At 32.9% G+C, this 21426-nt stretch overlaps 3 protein-coding genes and 1 long non-coding RNA gene across 6 annotated transcripts in view; 3 read left to right on the top strand and 1 right to left on the bottom strand.

Annotated features, from left to right (window-relative positions):
- Positions 1 to 3107: 3107 nt before the first annotated feature.
- LOC132066267 (uncharacterized) lies at positions 3108 to 3740 on the top strand. The gene has a single exon (XM_059459612.1). It carries the CDS (start codon positions 3108 to 3110, stop codon positions 3738 to 3740), a length of 633 nt encoding a protein of 210 aa, XP_059315595.1.
- A 487-nt stretch (positions 3741 to 4227) lies between these two features.
- The window catches only part of LOC132068115 (ferredoxin, root R-B2-like), a 62658-nt gene continuing 45459 nt past the window's right edge, over positions 4228 to 21426 (bottom strand). Inside the window, exons 2-3 of one of the 3 annotated variants that reach the window (XM_059461597.1) lie at positions 7765 to 7855; positions 4228 to 4937 (exon numbers count right to left, since the gene is read on the bottom strand). In XM_059461597.1, coding sequence (XP_059317580.1) covers positions 4474 to 4929 — 456 coding nt within the window. In that variant the 5' untranslated portion in view covers positions 4930 to 4937; positions 7765 to 7855 and the 3' untranslated portion in view covers positions 4228 to 4473. Of the gene's footprint in view, positions 4938 to 7764; positions 7907 to 21426 lie in introns of those variants that run through there. The other 2 variants (XM_059461596.1, XM_059461598.1) reach the window with 2 other exon arrangements.
- On the top strand, positions 4944 to 5754 carry LOC132068116 (uncharacterized). Its single transcript, XR_009417313.1, has 2 exons — positions 4944 to 5201; positions 5233 to 5754. It is a non-coding gene; the product is annotated as an uncharacterized LOC132068116 (long non-coding RNA).
- LOC132066843 (acyltransferase Pun1-like) lies at positions 12284 to 13692 on the top strand. The gene has a single exon (XM_059460042.1). The coding sequence runs from the start codon at positions 12309 to 12311 to the stop codon at positions 13608 to 13610; it is 1302 nt and encodes a 433-aa protein (XP_059316025.1). The 5' UTR covers positions 12284 to 12308; the 3' UTR covers positions 13611 to 13692.

Below are 21426 nucleotides of genomic sequence, written 5' to 3'. Positions count from 1 at the left end.
CACTGACGTGGCAATGACATGGCCCTCCAAAATTTATGTGCCACATCAGTGCCACGTCAGCATTTGTGTTCACATGTTCAACTCTAGACAAGTTGAGGTGCCTACTTGTGCACACCCAAAGTTGGAGGGCATACTTGCCATCTGAGACCAAGTTTAAGGGTTTGTTTATGTATTCTGCCTAAAAACATTGCAACTAGTTACACACCATACAACAAAAATCTTTGACAACGTCAAGCAATATCTTCAGAGGAAAAGGGAACATGAGGAATCATTGCGGCTGCCTGAGCTGTTGGCTTGCTTTTATTCAGAAAAGGTCGTGGTGACTCGAGTAATGCATATATTTGCACAGTTTCAAGTTGAAAAGATGCAATTTGGGAAGGTAGTAGAACAACTTTTGGACAGAGGAATGTGTGTAACGTTCATGGATATGACAGATGAAAATCAAGCAGCCTGGTGTAGAAGTTGGGGGAAAATGTGAAGATATCAGCCTGACTTGTACTTATTGTATGGCTTATTCTGTGTTGGTATTAGATTGAACGCTGGATACTTATTAATTGCTCGACTTGTATTGAATATTATGAACATACATTGTCTATTTGGCATGTACTAATAGTTGGAGTTCATGTTTGAGACTGAATTATATTCATCTAAAGTTGTCTTTCAAGTTTCAACTATGATGATCTTCATGGTTGTCTTCATACTCAGTTGTTTCAAATTAACTAAAAAATGTCTAGTTTTCTAGACTCTCTGTTTCTGTTATACAACTTGTATATCGGAAAAATATATTGCCTACTTTTTTGTATGTTGAATATCAATAAAAAGCATCCAAAGTGTAGTCTAGTGATAAATAGAGTGGGAGGACAATCATGAGGCCACATGTTCAAACCTTAGCGGAGGCTAAAATCACGTGATTTTCTATTTGTTTAAGTCTTGATGGATAGAGTTATCCGATATCTAGTTCGAAGACCGTCGACATTAAAAAAAAAAACAGAAAAGGCCAAAAAGGGCCCTTAACTAGTGAAAATAAAGCAATTATGCCCTTGTTTGTTTTTTGGCACAAAAAACTACATTTACTGTCAAGTGGAGCAGATATGCCCCTGAACTCTTCAAAACAAAGCAATTATACCATCTCGTTTGCTTTTTGGCACAAAAATACCTTTACCGTTAATCAAGTGGAGTAGATATGTCCCTCTCTATAAATATCAAATAAACCATTGTTAAATATACATATATTCTTGTGAAAAATATTACCACCTTTTCCACTCGTAATAAATGTACGGCTACCTCCAAAACCAAAACCAACATAGTTTTCATTTACGTTTGACCACTATGTTGAATTAATCCTTAAAACAAATATAAAAGGAGAGTCTCGTTAATCATGCAGCCACCTCTTTGCATAGACCTCCAAAATATATGCGTGATTGCATGGCGACAAACAGTCAAACATGTCATTTTTCAAAAATATTTAATTAATGAAATATCCCTCCCCAAAATAGACGGATCATAATTTGAAGTTTATGGATTTCTATGACGATCTCAAACTAATCCTCCCTTCGGTCCAAAATAATTGAGGTATTAGACTTGGACACATGGATTAAGGAATTCACTTACTCCTAAAAATTAAGAGGAGTATTGACTAAAATATCCTTAATTAAGAGGGGCTTTGAAACTATAACAAGCATCTGTTCATTGAATTAAGATTGTGTCAAGGGTAAGTTTGAAAAAACAACAAAATACCTTCTCGATAGATTAAAATCTCAATTATTTTGGACCAACTTTTAGAGGCTAAATCCTTAATTTTTTGGACCAGAGGGAGTTTATAGTAACAACTGAGTTCACAATCAATTATTATTGATATTTAGTAGATAAAAAGTTATTGAATTCACGTGAAACTGCAAATGACACTCTAGGTTCGACCCTGCAGCTCCCTTTTGTTTCCGTTTATATGATCCTTTTTTTTTATTTGTTTAAAATAAGATTATTCCTTTTAATTTTGGAAATGATGATATAACCTAAAACTTTTTATTCTAGGTTATTGATAAGTTTTTATAGTCATGTAGATGTTATGACATGTTTAAGTTCACAAGTTTCAAATAAATTTACGAAAAAAATACATAAATTAGCCACGAAGTACATTAATAATCTGTCCCTAACTAGCTCGTAGCTAAAACATGTTTTTGATAATCCGTCTTAAATATGGCCAATGGTGAATTTTTTCGTTTAGCAACATAAATTCCATGTTGATATCTAACTTTTTGTATTACATGACATATTTATGATCATAAGTTTTAGAGGTCTTTCTTTCTTTTATTAAATTTCATGCGGTTAAAACGCGATCATATAAAATGAAACAAAGGTACAATAATGTTAAACATTATTTTTTGGCCTCACCAATTCCAGCCAAAACCCCATTTGGCCTTGCAACCACCAGGATAATGATATATCAATTCAATTGGCAAATACCATGTGGGAATTAAAATCCTTCTTATTCTCTTCCTTCACCTGCCTACTTTGAAAAAAGTCTTCTCCTATCCTCCCTCTTCTTCCTTTTATATATCTTGCTCTTTTATCCATCTTTTCTCTCACAGCACATTCAAAATTTATTTGCTAGGCAAAAGACTTTGTCTTCAAAAAAGCCTTCTCCCTTCTGTATTCGAAGTTCTTGAAATACCAACAATATTTTCTATGAAAAAAGAATTCGAGCAAATTTGCATTCCTTTTCGGTAAAACATTTTCTGAAATAGGAAAAACTACAAGCACCATTAGCTAAGCCTCACTTTTGCAAGACCTTGGCATTCTTGCTTTTGTTATTGATAATTATTAGCGATACGAGTGCAGCAAGAAAAGAGACTATAGGTGAGACAATACTCATACATAACTGCTACTTCTGGGAGACGTCTGATCGCACGTCGAATCAGTGGCTGATCCAGTAATCACATGCAGGTTTACGGGTTCGGCAGAACCTAGCTAGTGCTACAAACCTTTTTAATATCTATACACTCGAAAAACTTATAAATACAGTTAGATATATATTTCGGAAACCACATAGCCCGCTCAATTCAAAAGCCACAACGTCTAAATTCTGAATTCTGCCTCTCGTTTTGACTATGTCTCTGCAACTTCATGATAATCAACAAACCCTTATAGACGATGAAGAACATGTTGTAAATTCTACAGAGAGATTTTCCTATCATGATCCACCTGAATCTTTTTGCCTCTCTAAAGATTCAGAACGAGATTGGTTTGATCAAAATGCAGCCATGCAAAGAAAAACCTCAATGAAATTTGCATTTTCAGGCAAAGCCAATAATAAAAATTCCAAGATTTTATCTCACAATTCTGTCTCATCTTTAAACCAACAAAATCAAAATCCATCACTTTTTTCCATTCCCAAGACTCGAAAATCTTTCTCGGCTGATGGACATCCACGTGTCAACAAGGCAGCGAAACCAAAATCCCGGTTCACTAGAAGCCGGTCTGAACCGGGAAAAAAGATATTGAGACAGGTGTCTGAACCGGGTTCACCAAAAGTGTCATGCACAGGTAGGGTCCGCCGGTCCAAGTCAAAGAAAGATACTAGTAGGACAATAAGAACCGGGTTTTGGAAAAAGGTTAGAGCGGTTCTTAAAATCCGGTCCGAAGAAAAAGGAGTGGCTGGTGTACGAACTGCTGAACCGGACCTGTCCGTGTCTGGTTCAGTAGTTCTGAAGCGATCTACGACTCGTCGATGGTCAGAGTAATAAATTGACTTGTTTTTGGCATGTTGAAATTTTTTATGATAGAGATTTTCTATATGTTTGAAAAATATTTAGTTGAACTATTTTAAGTTTTTGGAGTTTGGCTTGTTATGCTACTTGGTGTTTTGTTGTTGTCATATCAAAGATGCTTATTCTCTTAGTAGGTGAAGGATTATATTATTAGTCATGTTGAATGAGTACTTGGTTTTTGGTTGTTATGCAAATTAAAACAACTCCATTTGGTCACCAGATTTTTATAACAAAAAGAGTAGTTAAAGAGTACATTAAGTTATGTTGACAAAGAGTAGTTCAAAGCTGAGTGGTTATTTTCACGTAACTTCCACTTTAGAAGATAAATTTAAAATTCTGAAAATAAAAATCATTATTTCACTTGAAATACTCCTCAAATGAATTCTTATCCAATGAATATTGATATGCCCTTAATGACTAAGGACAATTTCGAGCCAAAATTGTAACTGCAAGGCATGGATGAGCCAATCTTCTAATACACAAAACATCACACAAGTTCAATAGTCCCAAATTCAACAGTAATCAAATGGATAAGTTGAGAAAGCAATATGGTGTTTGACAAATACTTCAGTTTATGCCATAAACCAGACACAGTTATGCCCATCTGGGAGGCAACATACCGATTTCTTCATTTATTTCATTTCCGCATCTATGACACAAGAATTGTATCGCTCTCGATGAAGCAAAATGAACTCTTTAACATTTTTCAAACGACGTCTTCTTCCTTGTGTGTATGAATAACACAGTCAGCTCTCGGGTACGAGATACAGGTAAGCAAATAACCCTTCTCCATTTGATCATCATCGAGAAATGCACCTTCAGATTGATCAACTGATCCAGAAACCAACTGGCCCGCACAAGTACAGCAAGAGCCAGCTCTGCATGAGTAAGGCAACTCCATTCCCGCTTCCTCTGCTGCATCGAGGATGTACTGATCATCGGCGACTTCAATTTCGTTCTCGTTACCATCAGGGCCGATAAACTTCACCTTGTACGCTGCCATTGCCGAGACTTTGAAGGAGGACGATGACGACTTCAAGCCAAATGATTTAGAAATACTCTTTATGGAACCTAAAGAGGTTTGGGGCTTGGTAAAGGCGGAGGATCTAATTGATGGTGCAACTTTGAGCAAAGAACCTGAAGGAATGCTTATAGTCGACATACCTGCACCTACATAGAATTGTTTGATTAATTAATGTAATTTAATCTGTCAACATTATAAACCAAAATCTAACAGAACTAAATAGCAAAGAAGCATGTGTTGTGTGGAAGCAGATGAACACAAAGTCCTAACAGCAAGCATCTTGAATTTCATAAGCATCAAACTATACCCTGGATATGCCATGCACAGCAACGATAAAGCAGAGATCCTAGCTAGTGGTAAAAGCCCCACAGGCTTAGCATCATCTCATTATAGGGCTCCACTTTTTTTTTGTTGAAGTATATAGGGCTCCACTTTAATTAGCATATCGCAATATGCAGAGATCAATCAAGTGTAAGCAGGTTAGTTTTCACACGTGTCGGCTGCAAGACGAACTTGATATTTAGTTTCTAAGTGCTGAATTTACGGAGATGATGAGAGTGTAGGGAAGTGGAAAAATGAGTGGTTTCCAGAACCCAACAGAACCAATTTATCTATGCTTTACAAACATAGTTAAGAAGAAAATAGTAGTATTTGCCTTCAAAACATCTTGGATCAGCATCCCCTTAACCCATCCCACGTTGTCTCTACTTTATAACATAATTTCAATTACCTAGAATTTCCCAGTAGCAGAGCAAAAGACCAGTTCAATAGCCACTCAACTTTATTATTTAGCACACTTGCGTATCCAGGGCAAGTGCATCAGTCACACACACATTTCAAGTGCTTTTTTTTTTTTCTTTTTCTTTTGATAAGTCACATATTTCACATGCAAAGGTTCAATTTATGAGGCCTGAGACATTAGGAGCTGTATCTTGGCCTGATTCAGGATACATAGACATCAAATCACGATTTTATTTTCACAAAGGGAAATTCATTTCATATGTTAAGGGAGAAAAGAAGCAACCAAATGCTGTTTATCCCCTCTTTGGTTTACTAAGACTTAATCTTTATCAAATATGAGTAGTAAGTTTGTCTACCACACAGAAAGACACAAATGAGTCCTAAACTTCCCCATGCTTAGTTCCAAGTATATTCTCAAATTTTTCCTTTTGGAATTCAGAAATTTTCTTTTAATGTTTGAAACTTTGAATCAGGGTCTTCCCAACTACAATTTTTAAAACTTAAATAATTGTTGATAGAAAAAAAAAAATGCAACAATCTAATTTTTTTTTTCCTTTTAAAACATCATGTTGCTTACACTCTGATTCTCAATTCATTCATTCATAAATAACTATCAAATGGTATTCAACTTACAAGAATCAAAGTTATGATACCTGTTGATTTTATTTTAACGTGCAGTTTCTCTTTTACTGAAGCTGCCTAGTTACCCCCCCCCCCCCCCCCCAAAAAAAAAAAAACAATGAATTGAAAAGTTTAAATTAGAAAAAGCATAAACGTTTGGATAAAGTACTGTTTAAAAGGGTAAGCTTGAAAAGTACTAGCATATTTTTCTTTGCACAATATAGACGTAAACCTACTCAATACTCATAAAAAGTAGGCCAAGGCTCCCGGAATCTAAATCCTAACAAGTTTAGCCAATTTCCTCAAACAACACACCAAGGCCAAGATTCAAACAACACACCAGGGCCAAGATTCAAACAAACTTCAAAACATCCCTTTGAGTTTTAGGCAACAATTAATAAGCCAAGGATAATTCATCATTTACACGAAGAAAGAAGATAAGGTAGTAAAAGGAAGAAAAATCTTATCTTTTCTCCCTTGTAGGAATTTCACAGCGGTTTATGCATGAATATGGTTAATAGGAACAAAAGTAAATATTTTTTTTTGATGACATGAACAAAAGTAAATATTTAAAGACCAGAATTTCACATCTTTTTATGTTGTGCATGAATAACAGTTACTAGTATGAACATAAGCACTCTTTTTACTTTAATTTTGTATTTGTGATGAAACACACTAATTCTTAGTGCGGAACTGCGGATGGGACACACTACGGCCTACTTTGTGCATTTTCTGCAATCAGACTTGTATAGGAACACCGTTGGGCAAAATTGTGAACAGAGCTCGGAGGTTTCAAACATTCAAACTCATGCAATCACCGCATACGAACAAAAACGCACTCACGCCTTCACACACGCATAGTACTAAAAGTTATAGACTTGGATCCGACTCAACTCTAAAAGCTAGCTCAATATATAAGGAATATCCAAGACAATATAAATATACTATATAGCCCATACCAGCAAACTCTAACATCCTCACACGCCTAAGGTTAGACATTTGGACCATGGATAACAACAGCGAAACCAGAATTTTCACTAAGGGGATTCAAAACACATAGTAAACATGCAAAGAAGCCAAGAGGAGTCAACATATACTATATACATAAAGAACAATTTTAATCTTGTCTAATTTTCTGGTGAACGGGAATTAGACGAACCCCCTTGCACCCCCTAGCTCCGCCCCTATGGATAACATAACATGGGGCCCACATTTGGTAACTCAAAATGACGGACAAGTCACATCAGGTTAAAAAAAAATCGAACCTTGAATCTAACTCAACCCTTATTATTGAAAGATTGTATAAAGAGGCTATAGCTCATACATTCACAACCAATGTACTCAAAAAAATCATAAAAGGGTGGTGAGTGTAGCATTATTCTTCATCAATTTATTTAACACCCTGGATTTGTCTCTCTAAAATAAAAAGCATACAACAAAATTGATTTGCTCCAAGAAACAACCATTTTCTCTTGAAAAAAACACACCCATATACAAAAACAATAAAATAAAACAACCCACAACCAGAGATTAACTGAATCATAAGGTTCCACAAAAAAATCTCCCAATAATCAATACATAAATCAGCAAAAAACAGTAAAGGGAACATACCAAAGTGAAAAATATGAACTTTTAATCAATTAATTAACTTTCAGTGCCTCAAAAAGCTCCTCTTTTTGGGATCTTTGTAAATTCAGATACAAAAAAAGAGACTTTGTTAAACTGCTGGACAGTGGCAAACAAGTGGAAGAAAGTCAAAAAAAAAAAAAGGAGCTGTCGTGGTCACGTGATCTAAGTGGGGCTATGGGCTCCACTGCACGTGACTTACATCTTTGGGCCTTTCCACACCTGCATGAGTCCAATGTTAGAGGAAGGATTTGCACCAGGTAGCCTATTTAAGCAGTAAATTACATCCAATTTGCATGATTGTCCTTCAAAGGCGCTGGTCTTTAATTTTTGTCTTTTTTAAAAAGCGCGAAGGTACTGAGGGTTAGGTTAGAATCGTTCAGTAAAAAAAAAAAAAAAAAAAAAAAAAAATCGCAAGGTATAAGTTCATATGAAACTATGTCTATTCGCTATGTCAGGGGCGGACACACATGGGGCTAAGGGTGTCATCCGACAAGGCTTAGTCAGAAATTTTTATTAAATATACATGTATACAAGATAATAACCAAAAAAGAATTACATATATAGATAAAATAAACTGATACCGATTCGTAACAAGCGTCCCTTAGCTCAGTTGGTATGTGTTTAAAATCTCACATTTGTGGTTTCAAGTTCGAACCTGGCTTACAACTTGCGTTTTAAATTTTTAGTCTCTCTCTCCTTCTCCTGCTTTGGGTTCCAACTTCAACGAACCACTGATCTTTTGCCAAAATAAGGAGCAGCTGAAACATTTTATAACATTGATAATACTTATTTGAATCATTGTAGAATTGAGAATATTCAGGAAAATTAAGTCCTAACTTTAACAAAATTATTCATTCTTGTCTATCATTGCAAGTTTCTCTTAGTAATTTTTTTCTTTTTCTTTTTAATTGGAATTTTCTTAAAGATATTTGACATTTTATTTTCTTTGTGGACTGAATTTTATGATATTTAAAGTTTATCTAAAATGATATTTTAATTTATAGTTTAACTTAAATTTCATTGAGATATATTATTATAAAGCTTCGAAAACTAAGTTACAATACAAAATTTATCTAACGTGGAAGATAGGGTCAATGAGCCGAAGTAGCATCGATTAAGTGAGTTGTTTGGCACCTTATATTGAAAAAGAAGTATTTAGTATTAATTAATTCTAATGAGGCTATTAATAATATTTTTCAAAAGAAGAAAACGACGAGGAGTGTTGTAGTAATGAATTGTGTTTTTTAAATATGATGTTGATAGGGAGTTGTTCACTTCTTTAAATGTCGACACCGCTTATGAAATATCTTGCGTACGCCACTGCGCTATGTAGTTACATAGAAACTATGCCGGACATGGCAAAGGCTTCAATGAAACTACATAGAACTTATGCCTATAGGCATAGTTGTGAAAGGTAGCTTAGGTTCTATGTAAGAATAAGAAACCTATGCCTTAGAATTATTATTTTCGACTCTGGGATCGAACCTAGAATGGCAAAGGCTTAGCCCACAAATTTTGAAACTAGAATAGAACTTATGCCTATGGGCAAAAATTGTGAAATTAAGGTAGAACTTCATTTCCACGAACCTTGCCTAGGACAAGGTATAGGTTTTATGTCAACTTCGCCTCCCAATAGGCATAGGTTCATACAAACTTATATATATAAATTAGATCGAAAGTCTTTATTATTATTTTCAAACGTAATAACGTTCGAGTGTTAATCAATTCAACAACTAGAAATCTCTAGTTCGATTAAGGTAGTTTGACTTTTGGGACGCTCATAAATTTTCATTAAATGAGAAGTAGGGGCAAAATTAAAGACAAATCCGTCCTAAAAAGTGGGACAAAGTAAAGACCGCTCTTCCTGTTACCTAAGGAAATCAAAAACAACAATGGTATGCAATTTTTTGATAATTTATAATACATAAAGTGAGTCTTGTCAATTAGGCAAAAACGATTTTATCCGGTTTATGTATCTCAATAACTTGTCCCATGGCAAACTTTCGAATATGCTTTTTAATCAAAAGATAATAAAACTAAGATGTTAAACTAGAAGTTTTGTCTACGAAATATGAATTCACGGTGGCTACTCATCCTCCCGAATAAAGGCCATTAAACATTCACCTCCACCTTCCTCCTGAGGCGGGGGACACTAGGATCCATAGTTGACTACCTATTTTGCTAGGCATGTACACACCGAATATGAAATCTTTGACCACTTCCTCCCGAATGGCTAGGCAAAATCACATCAACAGTTCAAAAGTAACCAAAATGTCACACCCCCGAGATTATGCCATTTTGAATCCCAACTCATAGATAAAAAAATTCGCTTTAAAGGCAAAGGTTATGTAAAATCATCTTAAAATGAACCATTAGTTATATAACTTTTGTCTATAAGGCATATCTAGTTTTAACAGAGTTTGTCCCCACACATTAACCACCATTTAGGGTTTGAGTTCAAGAACCATGAAAAGAATTACTCTTCCTTTATTTTTAAAGATCACTTTTTATAGAAGAAAACGAATGATTTCATATACGTATATAAAAATTAAAGTTCAATGTGGGCAATCCCTTGAGGGGCAAAAATTGGACAAAAATTAAAGACCGAGTTCATCATATCATTTGCTTTTATAAAGAACAATCGTTGCAAAAGAGAAAAAGACCCTTCAAAAGGTTTTGGATTAGGTTGTGTTCTAAATTGGTCAAAAAGTTTTAAGTAGTTTTTAAACTTTTTTTCTTAATAGTAAATATTGTCTTTGGGAAGTCATTAAACCTCACCGAAAAATGATGTTAGAAAAAAAAAAATCTCGTAAAGACTTACCTTGAAGCTAAGTTGGAAAGTGACTTTAGGGTGATTTTTTCGTGACTAGGGTTGTTGAAATAAAAAACAAAATATAAACTTAAAACGTGTGACTTTGATGGTCAATTACTCAAAGTTGAGTGACCATTTCAGGCAATCAACTTTTTTTGACGTGATATACTGGACATGCCCGCACGCGCCCGAAACCGTAAAATAAATATTGTCTCTATTTTCTTTGTGAAGTTACAAGCAATTTATTCACGATCCGACAAAGCCTCATATCAAAACTTTGTTGATTAATTTTTTTTTCTTACCCTACTTTAGATGGAGTCTTTATATTCATAGAACTTTAGAGCAATTTTTTGATTTTATGAAAAGTGGTCATATTCTTTCACGAATAAATATATTCGTTCAATTTAAGACCCCCAAATATTATAAACTAATTCTACGTCCATAATGCATACTTAATTCTAGTAATTTTCCACAAAGTGGTGATATAACTTTTGCCTTAAGGACTATGCAACATCTTTTTTATATTCTGAAAAGCCGTTTGATCCATAAAATTAGGAAAGAAATCAAGAATTATACAGAATAAAATTGTTAACACCAGCCAGTCCATACCAGAGCTAACCTGTCATTTGTTTAATCTATTCAATAATCTATATTCGTAATGGTGTACACCAGCACTAACCTGTAAATTTTTGTCTTTTTTGGTAAAGTAAAGTAGCTTTTAAAAGACAAATAGATTAAATTTACTTTGTGGTCAATTCTCAATTTATCATTTGAGCAATCAACTTCTTTGACGTGATACTTTAATTTTCTTTATGAAGTTACAAGCAATTTATTCACAATCCAATAAAAACTACTGAGTTTAATTTTTAGGGTATATTCATAGAACTTTAGAAATAAATTATTTATACATAATATTTAAACACAAAATACAAGCTCTATGCCAAAATATTTAGATTCTAGTAATTTTCCACAAAGTGGTGATGAAATTTATGAATGCAACATCTTTTTTATATTCTGAAAAGCCGTTCGATCCAATCTACAAAGTCTATAAAGAAAAGAGTACTCCATGAAAATTTGATATATTATTCTTTGAGGTAGTATAAAAATTTATATAGCTAGAAGTTTCAATTTAGAAGCTAAAGTCCCTTCCAACTGGTGATTTTGAATTTATGAATGTTCTGTTAAAAAGGCAGTTTAATTAATTTTAGGTTCTAAATAAATTATTTACACATGTTAGATATTCAAACACAAATACAAGCTCTCGCCAAAACTTCAAAATAAGCAAAAACTTTTGGAGGATCCATGAAATTTGATATATTATTCTTTCGTTCTTTGAGTTAGGATAAAAATTTTTAAAGAAGTTTCACTGAAGCTACAGTCCCTTTTTCAACCTCGATCTGATCTGCAACGTCTGTGTAGTAAAAATAAAAAATAAAATAAAAAAACAAAGATTTTAGGAGTAAACTTTTAAGTTATATACATTATACGCTGACAGTTTAAAGAATCTTTATAGTATCAGTGAATTTCAATCGGTGATAGCTGGATAGTACCATTTTAATTACGTTTATCGAGAGATTTACCTGTAATTACATGATAAGTGACATGATTATATAGTAATATTTCTTAAACCGTCAATATACATAACTCAAAATTCAGTAATATATATAGATGGGAAGATGCTCTAAATGGTGTTGGTTTAAGACTTGAAAGCACAATGGCATCATCATCAGTTGTTTCTTTGATTTCCAAAAAGATCATCAAACCCTCTATTCAAACTCCTATTCCTCTTAGATCTCACAAACTTTCCTTCCTTGATCAAGTTTTTGATATGTCTATTCCTTTTGCATTTTTCTACCCGAAAACTGGCAATGACAAGTCTTCTGAACCTAGCCATGTGTCTCACCTACTTGAGAAATCTCTTTCTAAAACGCTTTCGTGTTATTATCCTTATGCGGGAAGGATAAAGGGTGATAGCTCCGTTGATTGCAATGACATGGGAGTTGAGTTCTCCAACGTTCGTGTCCATTGTCCCATGTCGGAAATTCTTAAACGCCCTTACACCGATGGTGAAAACGTAGCTTTTCCCCAACGTCTACCTTGGAACCACACGGAAGAAGGAAATTTAGTTGTGGCTCAGGTTAGCTATTTTGATTGTGGAGGAATAGCCATTGGTGGATGCTTATCACACAAGATCGGGGATGCATGCACTATCAGCAATTTCTTCTACAATTGGGGGGTTTTGAATCGTGACAAAAGTGTAACATTATCTCCTCGCTTTGTAGGAGAATCCCTTTACCCCCAATCTAATGATCCTTCTGTTGTTTCAACTATCAAGCCAGAAGAACCAGGATATCTAGGGAAAAGGTTTGTGTTCCCTCCCGCTAAAATAAATGCCCTCAAAGCCAAATTTTCCTTTGATTCAGGAGTTCAGAATCCAACTCGCACTGAAGTTGTGAGCGCGCTAATTTACAAACATGCTATAGCTGCAAGAACCACGAATTTTGGTTCGTTTAAACCATCTTCTTTGTTTCAAGTTTCATACATGCGCGAAAGGCTCAACCCGCCTCTTTCACAAGATGCATCCGGAAACATTGTGTCCGGCTTCTCTGTGGAAACAACAAACGAAAGGGACGTAAATTGTCCAAGACTAGTCAGTGAATTGAGGAATGAGAAAGAGAAACTTGATCAGGACAAAGCGAGGGCTATAGAAAATGCATTTATCTCTGAAGTAGTTGATTCGCTTGAAAAAGGAAAAACCCCATTCAATAGCGACGTGCTTGACTATTATTTTTGTCTAAGTTTGAACGCGTTCCCTCTCTATAAGACGGACTTTGGTTGGGGGAAGCCAGCTAGAGTGAGCCTCTCGACGGGCCCCTTCAATAGGTGGTTTCATCTGATGGATAATCAAAGCGGAGGTGGCGTTGAAGCTATAGTCATGCTGGGCGAACAAGACATGTCTATATTTGAAAGAGATTCCGAGCTTCTGGAGTTTGCTACTCCAGTTTCGAATCATTAATACTCGTTTTCAACTTCAACTTTAAATATGTATATTTTTTTACTTCAACCAAAAAAAATTGCTTTTATGTTTTTGCTTTGAAGTTCCTTCAACTTATGACCTCTGGTAAAGTGATTTGTGATTCATTTTCTGGTTGCATGATGTATCTATACCTGTTAATGATGCAGAATGCATTTAGCTTAACCATGTTATTTTTCTTGATTGTTATCCTTTTCAAGTGTTAGGTTCCATCTATACTTAATCTTATTCTTTTATTTAATTCTTGGATGAAAAAGAGAGAGACAGGTGGGTGCAGCTTCGCGCTGGTTACTTACTTGCACTAGATGTTTTACACCAAACAAATTCAGCATAGCGTGATTAAGTGATTTAATTAAGTGAAAATACGAATTAATTAACCATGATTAAGTGCTTGAAGTCTATATACAAATAACAATATGTATCGATTGGTTTGGTATAAACACTCAATACGGATATATTTTTACTTTTGGTGTTGGCTTTCAACAGAGGCAAGTTCAAGATTTAAACGTTATGGTTCGAGTACGATATTCTACTATAAATGTTAAGGTTCGAGTACGATATTCTACTATAACTCATTTGATTTACTAGGTTCAAAATCAATTATTTATACTTATTTAATGAATTTTTTTAACACATATATAGCTAGGTTCTGAGGTAAAAGCAACTGAATCCAAATGAACCTAAATATAAGTTACATTCTACGTCCGCCCTCGTTGGCTACCTGCTTATTCAGGGCAAAAGGTGAGTGGAGGAACAAATTAAGGTCAATAATGAAGTATATTTGTTGTAGAATAGATTGATTACAAATTTAACTTTCTTAATTTATTCAAATCAAGAGATAAGGGATCGAGTAATTTGTAATTTATTTTATAGGAGAGGTCCGGAAGGGGTCATGATCCAAATTCATAACGTAATTCACACTATTATTATAATTTAACTTGTAATATAGCAGGTTCATTTTCATTCTTATTAAGTTACGTACCAACTAATTATGGAGAAGCAATTTATGGCTTTGGCAAGTAAGGTTGAAAAATCTAAGAACAATATCATCAAAGCTGAAATTTTAAACTTTCCACTAAATTCAAATTACTTACTTGAACATTTATAAAGATTTAATCTTCTCATTTTTAACAGGTTTTGTTTGGTAATAAACATTGTACTTCTCTTTTCTTCTTTTCTTTTACTCACCCAATGTTCGGTATCCACAGTCTGATTATATTCAGATTCGCCCCGACAAGCCTCACATTGGAGGTAGGCTTGGGGTGTACAAAGAAAACCGACAATCCGCACCAAACCGATAATTCAAATCGAATCGAGAAAAAATGCGATTAATGGTTTGGTTTGACTTAGTTTGGTATTGAGAAAAAAACCCGACCATAACCGGTTTGGTTTGGTTTTAACTAAAAAAAGACAAACCGAACCGGACCAACCCGACATTACATTTATACAATTTTAAAATATATTTTATACATAAAATTATTTATTTGTAATGTAATTAATAATATTTCTTAAATTTTTTCATAATTTTTGTCTTTTAACATATTATTTCAATCACAGTCCAATAAGTTTTATAACTCATAGATGTTAATAACTCAAATAGAGTCAAAACCAAATCAATGCTAATGCTAACAAAACAAATTCAATTCTAACACTAAGAATGACAATAATGTTTGATATCCACTCTTTAGTTTTGCATTGGTTTAAACAGTGAAAATACATAACATAATTTTATTTTTTCTTTGTCATGTGATTAATACTTATTAGAGTACTTATTTTAGCATGACTTTGTAATTTTAGATTATGATCATTTTCATTATGCCTTATTAATTAGCAATATTTGTTTTATGCGATTTCATTATCTTTTTGTTGAATATTTTCTTACAATATCATCACTCATCTTACATTTTGTGTTATTTTCTTAAGGAACACCTTAATTATATAGTTGTCTCTTACTAGGATCAAAGAATAATTTGAAGTAAAAGCTATATGTTTTGTATGAAGAGTTTTCCGAAAAACAAAACCCGAAAAATCCGAGAAAACCGAGAAATCGGAGAAACCCTGATTTTTATTGGTTTGGTTTGGTTTATAGATTAAAAACCTGACACAGTTGGTTTGGTTTGGTATTTGAAAACCCCAAACCAATCCCGTCCATGTACACCACTAATAATGGCTACTTCATACGGATCCCAAAGCGAATCTGGATATAGTCGAGCTCCGGAGGGAGTATTATTGACTGATCATCTCTGATTAGTTACGGTCAAACCTCTATATAATGGCAACGTTTGTTCGAAAATTTTATGGTCACATAAACGAGGTGTTGTTATGTATGTACACTGGTATTTGATATTTGGATTTCATTTAGCTGTTAGAAACAAAAGTACGCAAAAATTTATTTTTTTGTACTTTTTATGTTATAAACGAAAACAAAATGCCTGTTAATTTTAAAATCTCAATTGATTTTCATATTTCATTAATTAAAATTTGAAGTGACTGATAAATCCATAGCTAATTGTACCATATCGATAAAATATTTAAAATCTAAGGAACATATGCATTTAAAATTTATTAAAAATTTAAAGATGTCAAGTTTGACATACTATTTCCAGTCTCTTAGTAATAATATAACGCTTTAATTGACAAAAAGTTTTGTCCAAACTTTCAGCAAAAAGAAAATCAATAGCTTTCCCTTGATGATTAACATAGATATTTTAATATTTTATTTTTATATATAATATATTTTTTACAAAATATTATTACACAATATTTGATATACGTTATATAGAGGTAGTTTAAAAAGAGTGTACCGCTATAATGAATGTCATTATGTGATAGGTAGAATCTCGTTATAGAGAAGTAAAATATAATATGAAAAATCGGTTCCAGAGAAAATCAGGTCGTTATATTGAAATGTTATTATAACAAATGACAATTATAAAGAGGTTTGACTCTACATCTCTAGGTTGAAGTCACGATGAACACTCATGATTTAAAAGTCTTGTGTCCGCCATTAAATTCATGCATATAACTTAAAATCATAATCTAAACCCCCCCCCCTCCCGACCCCCACCCCATCCCGACTTTTCTATTTCATATATTAATTTATAAATATATGAAAAAAATAAATTTAATTTGAGCACAAGAAAAAATTATAAATATTACACTTTAAATAATATTACACTCATATAATATGGGCTAACCCATAATCGACCCACCCATTTATTACTCAACCCATATTTTACCTATATGAAATATGAGCGGATTGAAACCCAACCGTTTTTGTTCAATCCGTTTTCAACCCGTCTAAATCATTTACCACCACTATCTATACTCATACAGGCGTTCACTAGAGCTGACCTGTAAATTTTGTCTTTGTTGTGGTAATAAAATTTTCTAAAGCCAGTAGTAGTTAATAATTTCATCTGGCACACGGACCATTACTCCATCTGATCTACTTAACTCTATAAAGAGTACTCCATGAACGTTTGCTACTCTGGTCTTTGGAATAGTTTAGTTAAGGCATAATATATAAACATACCTCAAATTTAATTGGTCTCAATTGATAAGTATGCTTTTCAATTTTGGATGTGTACAAGTAGGCATCTCAACTTGTATAAAGTTGGACACGTAAACACAAATGTTGGCGTGACACCTCCAAAATTTATGTGTCACATCAGCATTTGTGTTTACGTGTTCAACTTTATAAAACTTGAGGTGCCTACTTGTGCACACCCAAAATTAGAGGGCATACTTGCCAGCTGAGCTCAAATTTGAGGGTCTATTTATGTATTATGCCTTTATTTAATTCATGCCTAATTTTCAGTTAGGATAAGCTTTGCACTATTATAAGTAAAAATATTACTGTCTATTTTCTTGTCCTGATAATTGCGAAGAAACATTGAGAATTGTGTTAAGATTATGAGCAAATTATTTTTTGTGGCATTTTATATCCTTCACATGTACCTGTAGCAATATAATTAGAGAAGAAATCAAGAATAATGAGAAATATCTAGAAAAGACTGGCTTATCAAATTAAATCTTATCAAGAAGATTTACCCATAATAATTTTACAATAAGTGATTCAATTCTATAAATATATTTTCTAAGTCACAAATGGCGGACCTACATATATTTTACTGAAACTTCAAGCACCCACTATTTTTGACCCAATCAATAACTTTATATAGTATAAACTAGTGTTATTGATTGAGCACCCTTCAGTGATTAGTAACAACTCTAGATTAAAGTCAGATGAACACTCATGATTTAAATATTCCGAATCCATCACCGAGTCAGTATATATTACTTATACTTATCAAATTAAATCTTATCAAGAAGACCTACCCATAATAATTTTTTAATAAGTGATTCAATTATGTAAATATATATTATAAGCCACAAATGGCGGACGTATATATTTTATGGAACCTTCAAGCTCCCCCTATTTTTGACTCAATCAATAACTTTATAAACTAGTGTTATTGACTGAGCACCCTTCAATGATTAGTAACAACTCTCGACTAAAGTCAGATGAGCACTCATGATTTAAATATTCTGAAACTATCACCGAGTCAGTATATATTACTTATCAAATTAAATCTTATCAAGAAGATTTACCCATAAAAAAAATTTAATAAGTGATTCAATTCTGTAAATATATTTTATAAGTGGCGGATCTACGTATATTTTACTGAAACTTCAAGCACCCACTATTTTGACCTAATCAATAACTTTATATAGTATAAACCAGTGTTATTTATTGAGCACCCTTGTGGATTAATAACAATTCTAGATTAAAGTACACTCATGATTTAATTCTCAATCTATCACCGAGTCAGTAAATATATATTACTTATCAATAATATTTACCCATAATAATTTTTTTAATAAGTGATTCAATTCTGTAAATATATTTTGTAAGTCACAAATGGCGGACCTACATATATTTTACTGAAGTTTCAAGCACCCACTATTTTTGACCCAATTAATAACTTTATATATAAAGTATTGTTATTGATTGAGCACCCTTCAGTGATTAGTACAACTCTAGATTAAAGTCAGATGAGCACTCATGATTTAAATATTCTGAATCTATCACCGAGTTAGAATATTACTCATATAGGCATGTATCAAAGCTGACCTGTACATTTTTGTCTATGTTGTAGTAATAACGTTTTTTAAAGCAAATGGTAGTTAATATAATGGACGCATGTACCATTACTCCATATGATCTATTTAATTACTTTCTCCGTTCACTTTTACTTGTCCACTATGGACTTTGCACACCTCTTAAGAAATAATAAATTAAGTGCTTGATTTACTATGATGTCCATAGTAATTGGTGCATATTTTTAATGAATTGGAAAGATGATTTGAAATAAGTAATTAATACTATGGGTAAAACAGGAAAAAAAATACTCTTTTTTTGATATGCTAAAAGTAACAAGTAAAAGTGAAAAATCTATTTTTAGCTGGACAAGTAAAAGTGAACGGAGGGAGTATTAATTACTCTATAAATATAGAATACTCCATGAACGTTTGCTACATTGGTCTTTGAAATAGTTTATTTAATTCATGTCTAATTTTTAGTTAAAATAGCGTTTGCACTGCTATAAATAGGAACGCTAGCTACTGTCTATATTCTTATGTGGAGAATTGCGAAGAACATTAAGGATTGTGTTAAGATTATGAGCAAATTATTTTTTGCGGCCTTTATATCCTTCAGATGTACCTCTAACAATATAATTAGAGAAGAAATCAAGAATGATGAGAAAAACACATAGGAAAAAGTTGGCTTATCAAGGAGCTTTACCTATAATAATTATCTGACAAGTGACTTAATTATGCAAATATTTTTTTATAACGTCACAAATGGCGGACCTACATATTTTACCGGCAGCTCAAGCATGCCCAATCGATATCTTTATATAATAAACTAATATTATTGACTGAGCACTCTTTTGTGATTAGTAAGTATATATAACTCAGACTTATTACGCATATATACATTTTTGTCTTTGTTGTAGTAATAACATTTTCTAAAGCAAATGGCAATTAATTTGATGGACACATGGACCATTAATTACCCCATATGATCTACTTAGCTCTATAATAAAGAGTACTCCATGAACGTTAGCTGGCCTTTGAAATAGATTATTTAATTAATACCTAATTTTTTTTTATTAAAATAGGTTTGCATTCTTATAAATAGGAACAATACTGCCTATCTTCTTGTGTAGAGAACTGCGAAGAACATTGAGGGTGTGTTAAAATTTTGAGCAAATTATTTTTTGCGGCATTTATATCCTTCACATGTACCTCTAGTCTAGCAATATAATTAAGGAAGAAGTCAAGAACAATGAGAAATATATAGAAAAATAATGGTTATTAAATTAAATGCTTATCAATGAGATTTGATAAGAATTTACATGTAATTATTTACTAATAAGTGATTTAATTTTGTTTGTAACGTCACAAATGACAGATCTACATATATTTAACTGGAAGTTAATGCACCCATTTGTCTAATTTTTAGTTAAAATAGGTTTTGCACTATTATAATAGGAACTCTACTACCTATTTTCTTGTGTGGAGAATTGCGAAGAGCAATGAGAGTTGTGTTAAGATTATGAGGAAATTTCCGGCATCTATATCCTTTGCATTTACTAGAAAAGAAATCAAGAATAGTGAAAAATATACAGAAAAAAATTGGCTTATCAAATTAAATGCTTATCAAGTAGATTTCTCTATAATAATTATCTAATAAGTGACTTAGTTCTGTAAAAAAATTTATAACGTCACAAATGGCGGACCCACATATATTTTACTGGAAGTTCAAACATTCATTATTGTTCATGACTCAATCAATATCTTTATATAATAAACAAGTATTATTGACTGAGCATTCTTTTGTGATTAGTAACATCTCTTGATTAAAGCAGATGAGCAGTCACGATTAAAAAAATCTGAATCTATCATGGAGTCAGTATATATTACTTAAACTCTTTACTTTTATAGGCGTGCACTAGAAGCTAACCTGTACATTTTTGTTGTTGTTGTTGTTGTTGTTGTAGTAATTACAGTAACATTTTCAAAAGCAAATGGTAATTAATTTAATGGACACATGGACCATTAATTACTCCATATGATGTACTTAGCTCTATAAACAAAGAGTACTCAATGAACGTTTGCTTGTCTTTGAAATAAATAGTTTATTTAATTCGAGAAATTTTACTTTGGTGAGTTATGCCAACTCATACTTGAGTGAGGGTGGCCTTTGTTTGTCAAATTGCATTCGTGGCTCCCATGTCATTCCACCCTCTCACAGACCCAACCACCTTGTGTGCTATCCGGTGCAATCCTTCGAGTATGAGTTGGCATAACTCGCACAAAATAAAATTTCTCATTTTATTCATGTCTAATTTTTAATTAAAATAGGTTTGCACTATAAATAGGAACACTACTCCCTATATTATTGGGTAGAGAATTGCGAAAGAACCTTTAGGGTTGTAATAAGATTATGAGCAATCTATTTTTTGCTGCATCTATATCCTTCACATGTATCTGTAGCAATATAATTAGGGAAGAAGTCAAGAAAAATGAGAAATATATAGAAACAAACTGTCTTATATCAAATTAAATGCTTATCAAGGAGATTTACCTGTAATAATTTTTCAATAAGTGATTTAATTCTGTAAATACTTTTTATAACGTCACAAATGAAGGATCTAAATATATTTTACTGGAAGTTCAAGCACCCATTATTTTTTACACAACCAATATTCTCATACAGTAAACTGGT

This window comes from Lycium ferocissimum, chromosome 8 (genome assembly GCF_029784015.1).
Source record: "Lycium ferocissimum isolate CSIRO_LF1 chromosome 8, AGI_CSIRO_Lferr_CH_V1, whole genome shotgun sequence".
NCBI classification, from domain to species: Eukaryota; Viridiplantae; Streptophyta; class Magnoliopsida; order Solanales; family Solanaceae; genus Lycium; species Lycium ferocissimum.
Note: the sequence above shows the minus strand (reverse complement) of the source record. Positions and strands in the feature narration are given on the sequence as shown.

Excerpts from the sequence above, each read along its gene's own strand:
- LOC132066843 (XM_059460042.1), top strand. The coding sequence starts at position 12,309 with ATGGCATCATCATCAGTTGTTTCTTTGATTTCCAAAAAGATCATCAAA.
- LOC132066267 (XM_059459612.1), top strand. The coding sequence starts at position 3,108 with ATGTCTCTGCAACTTCATGATAATCAACAAACCCTTATAGACGATGAA.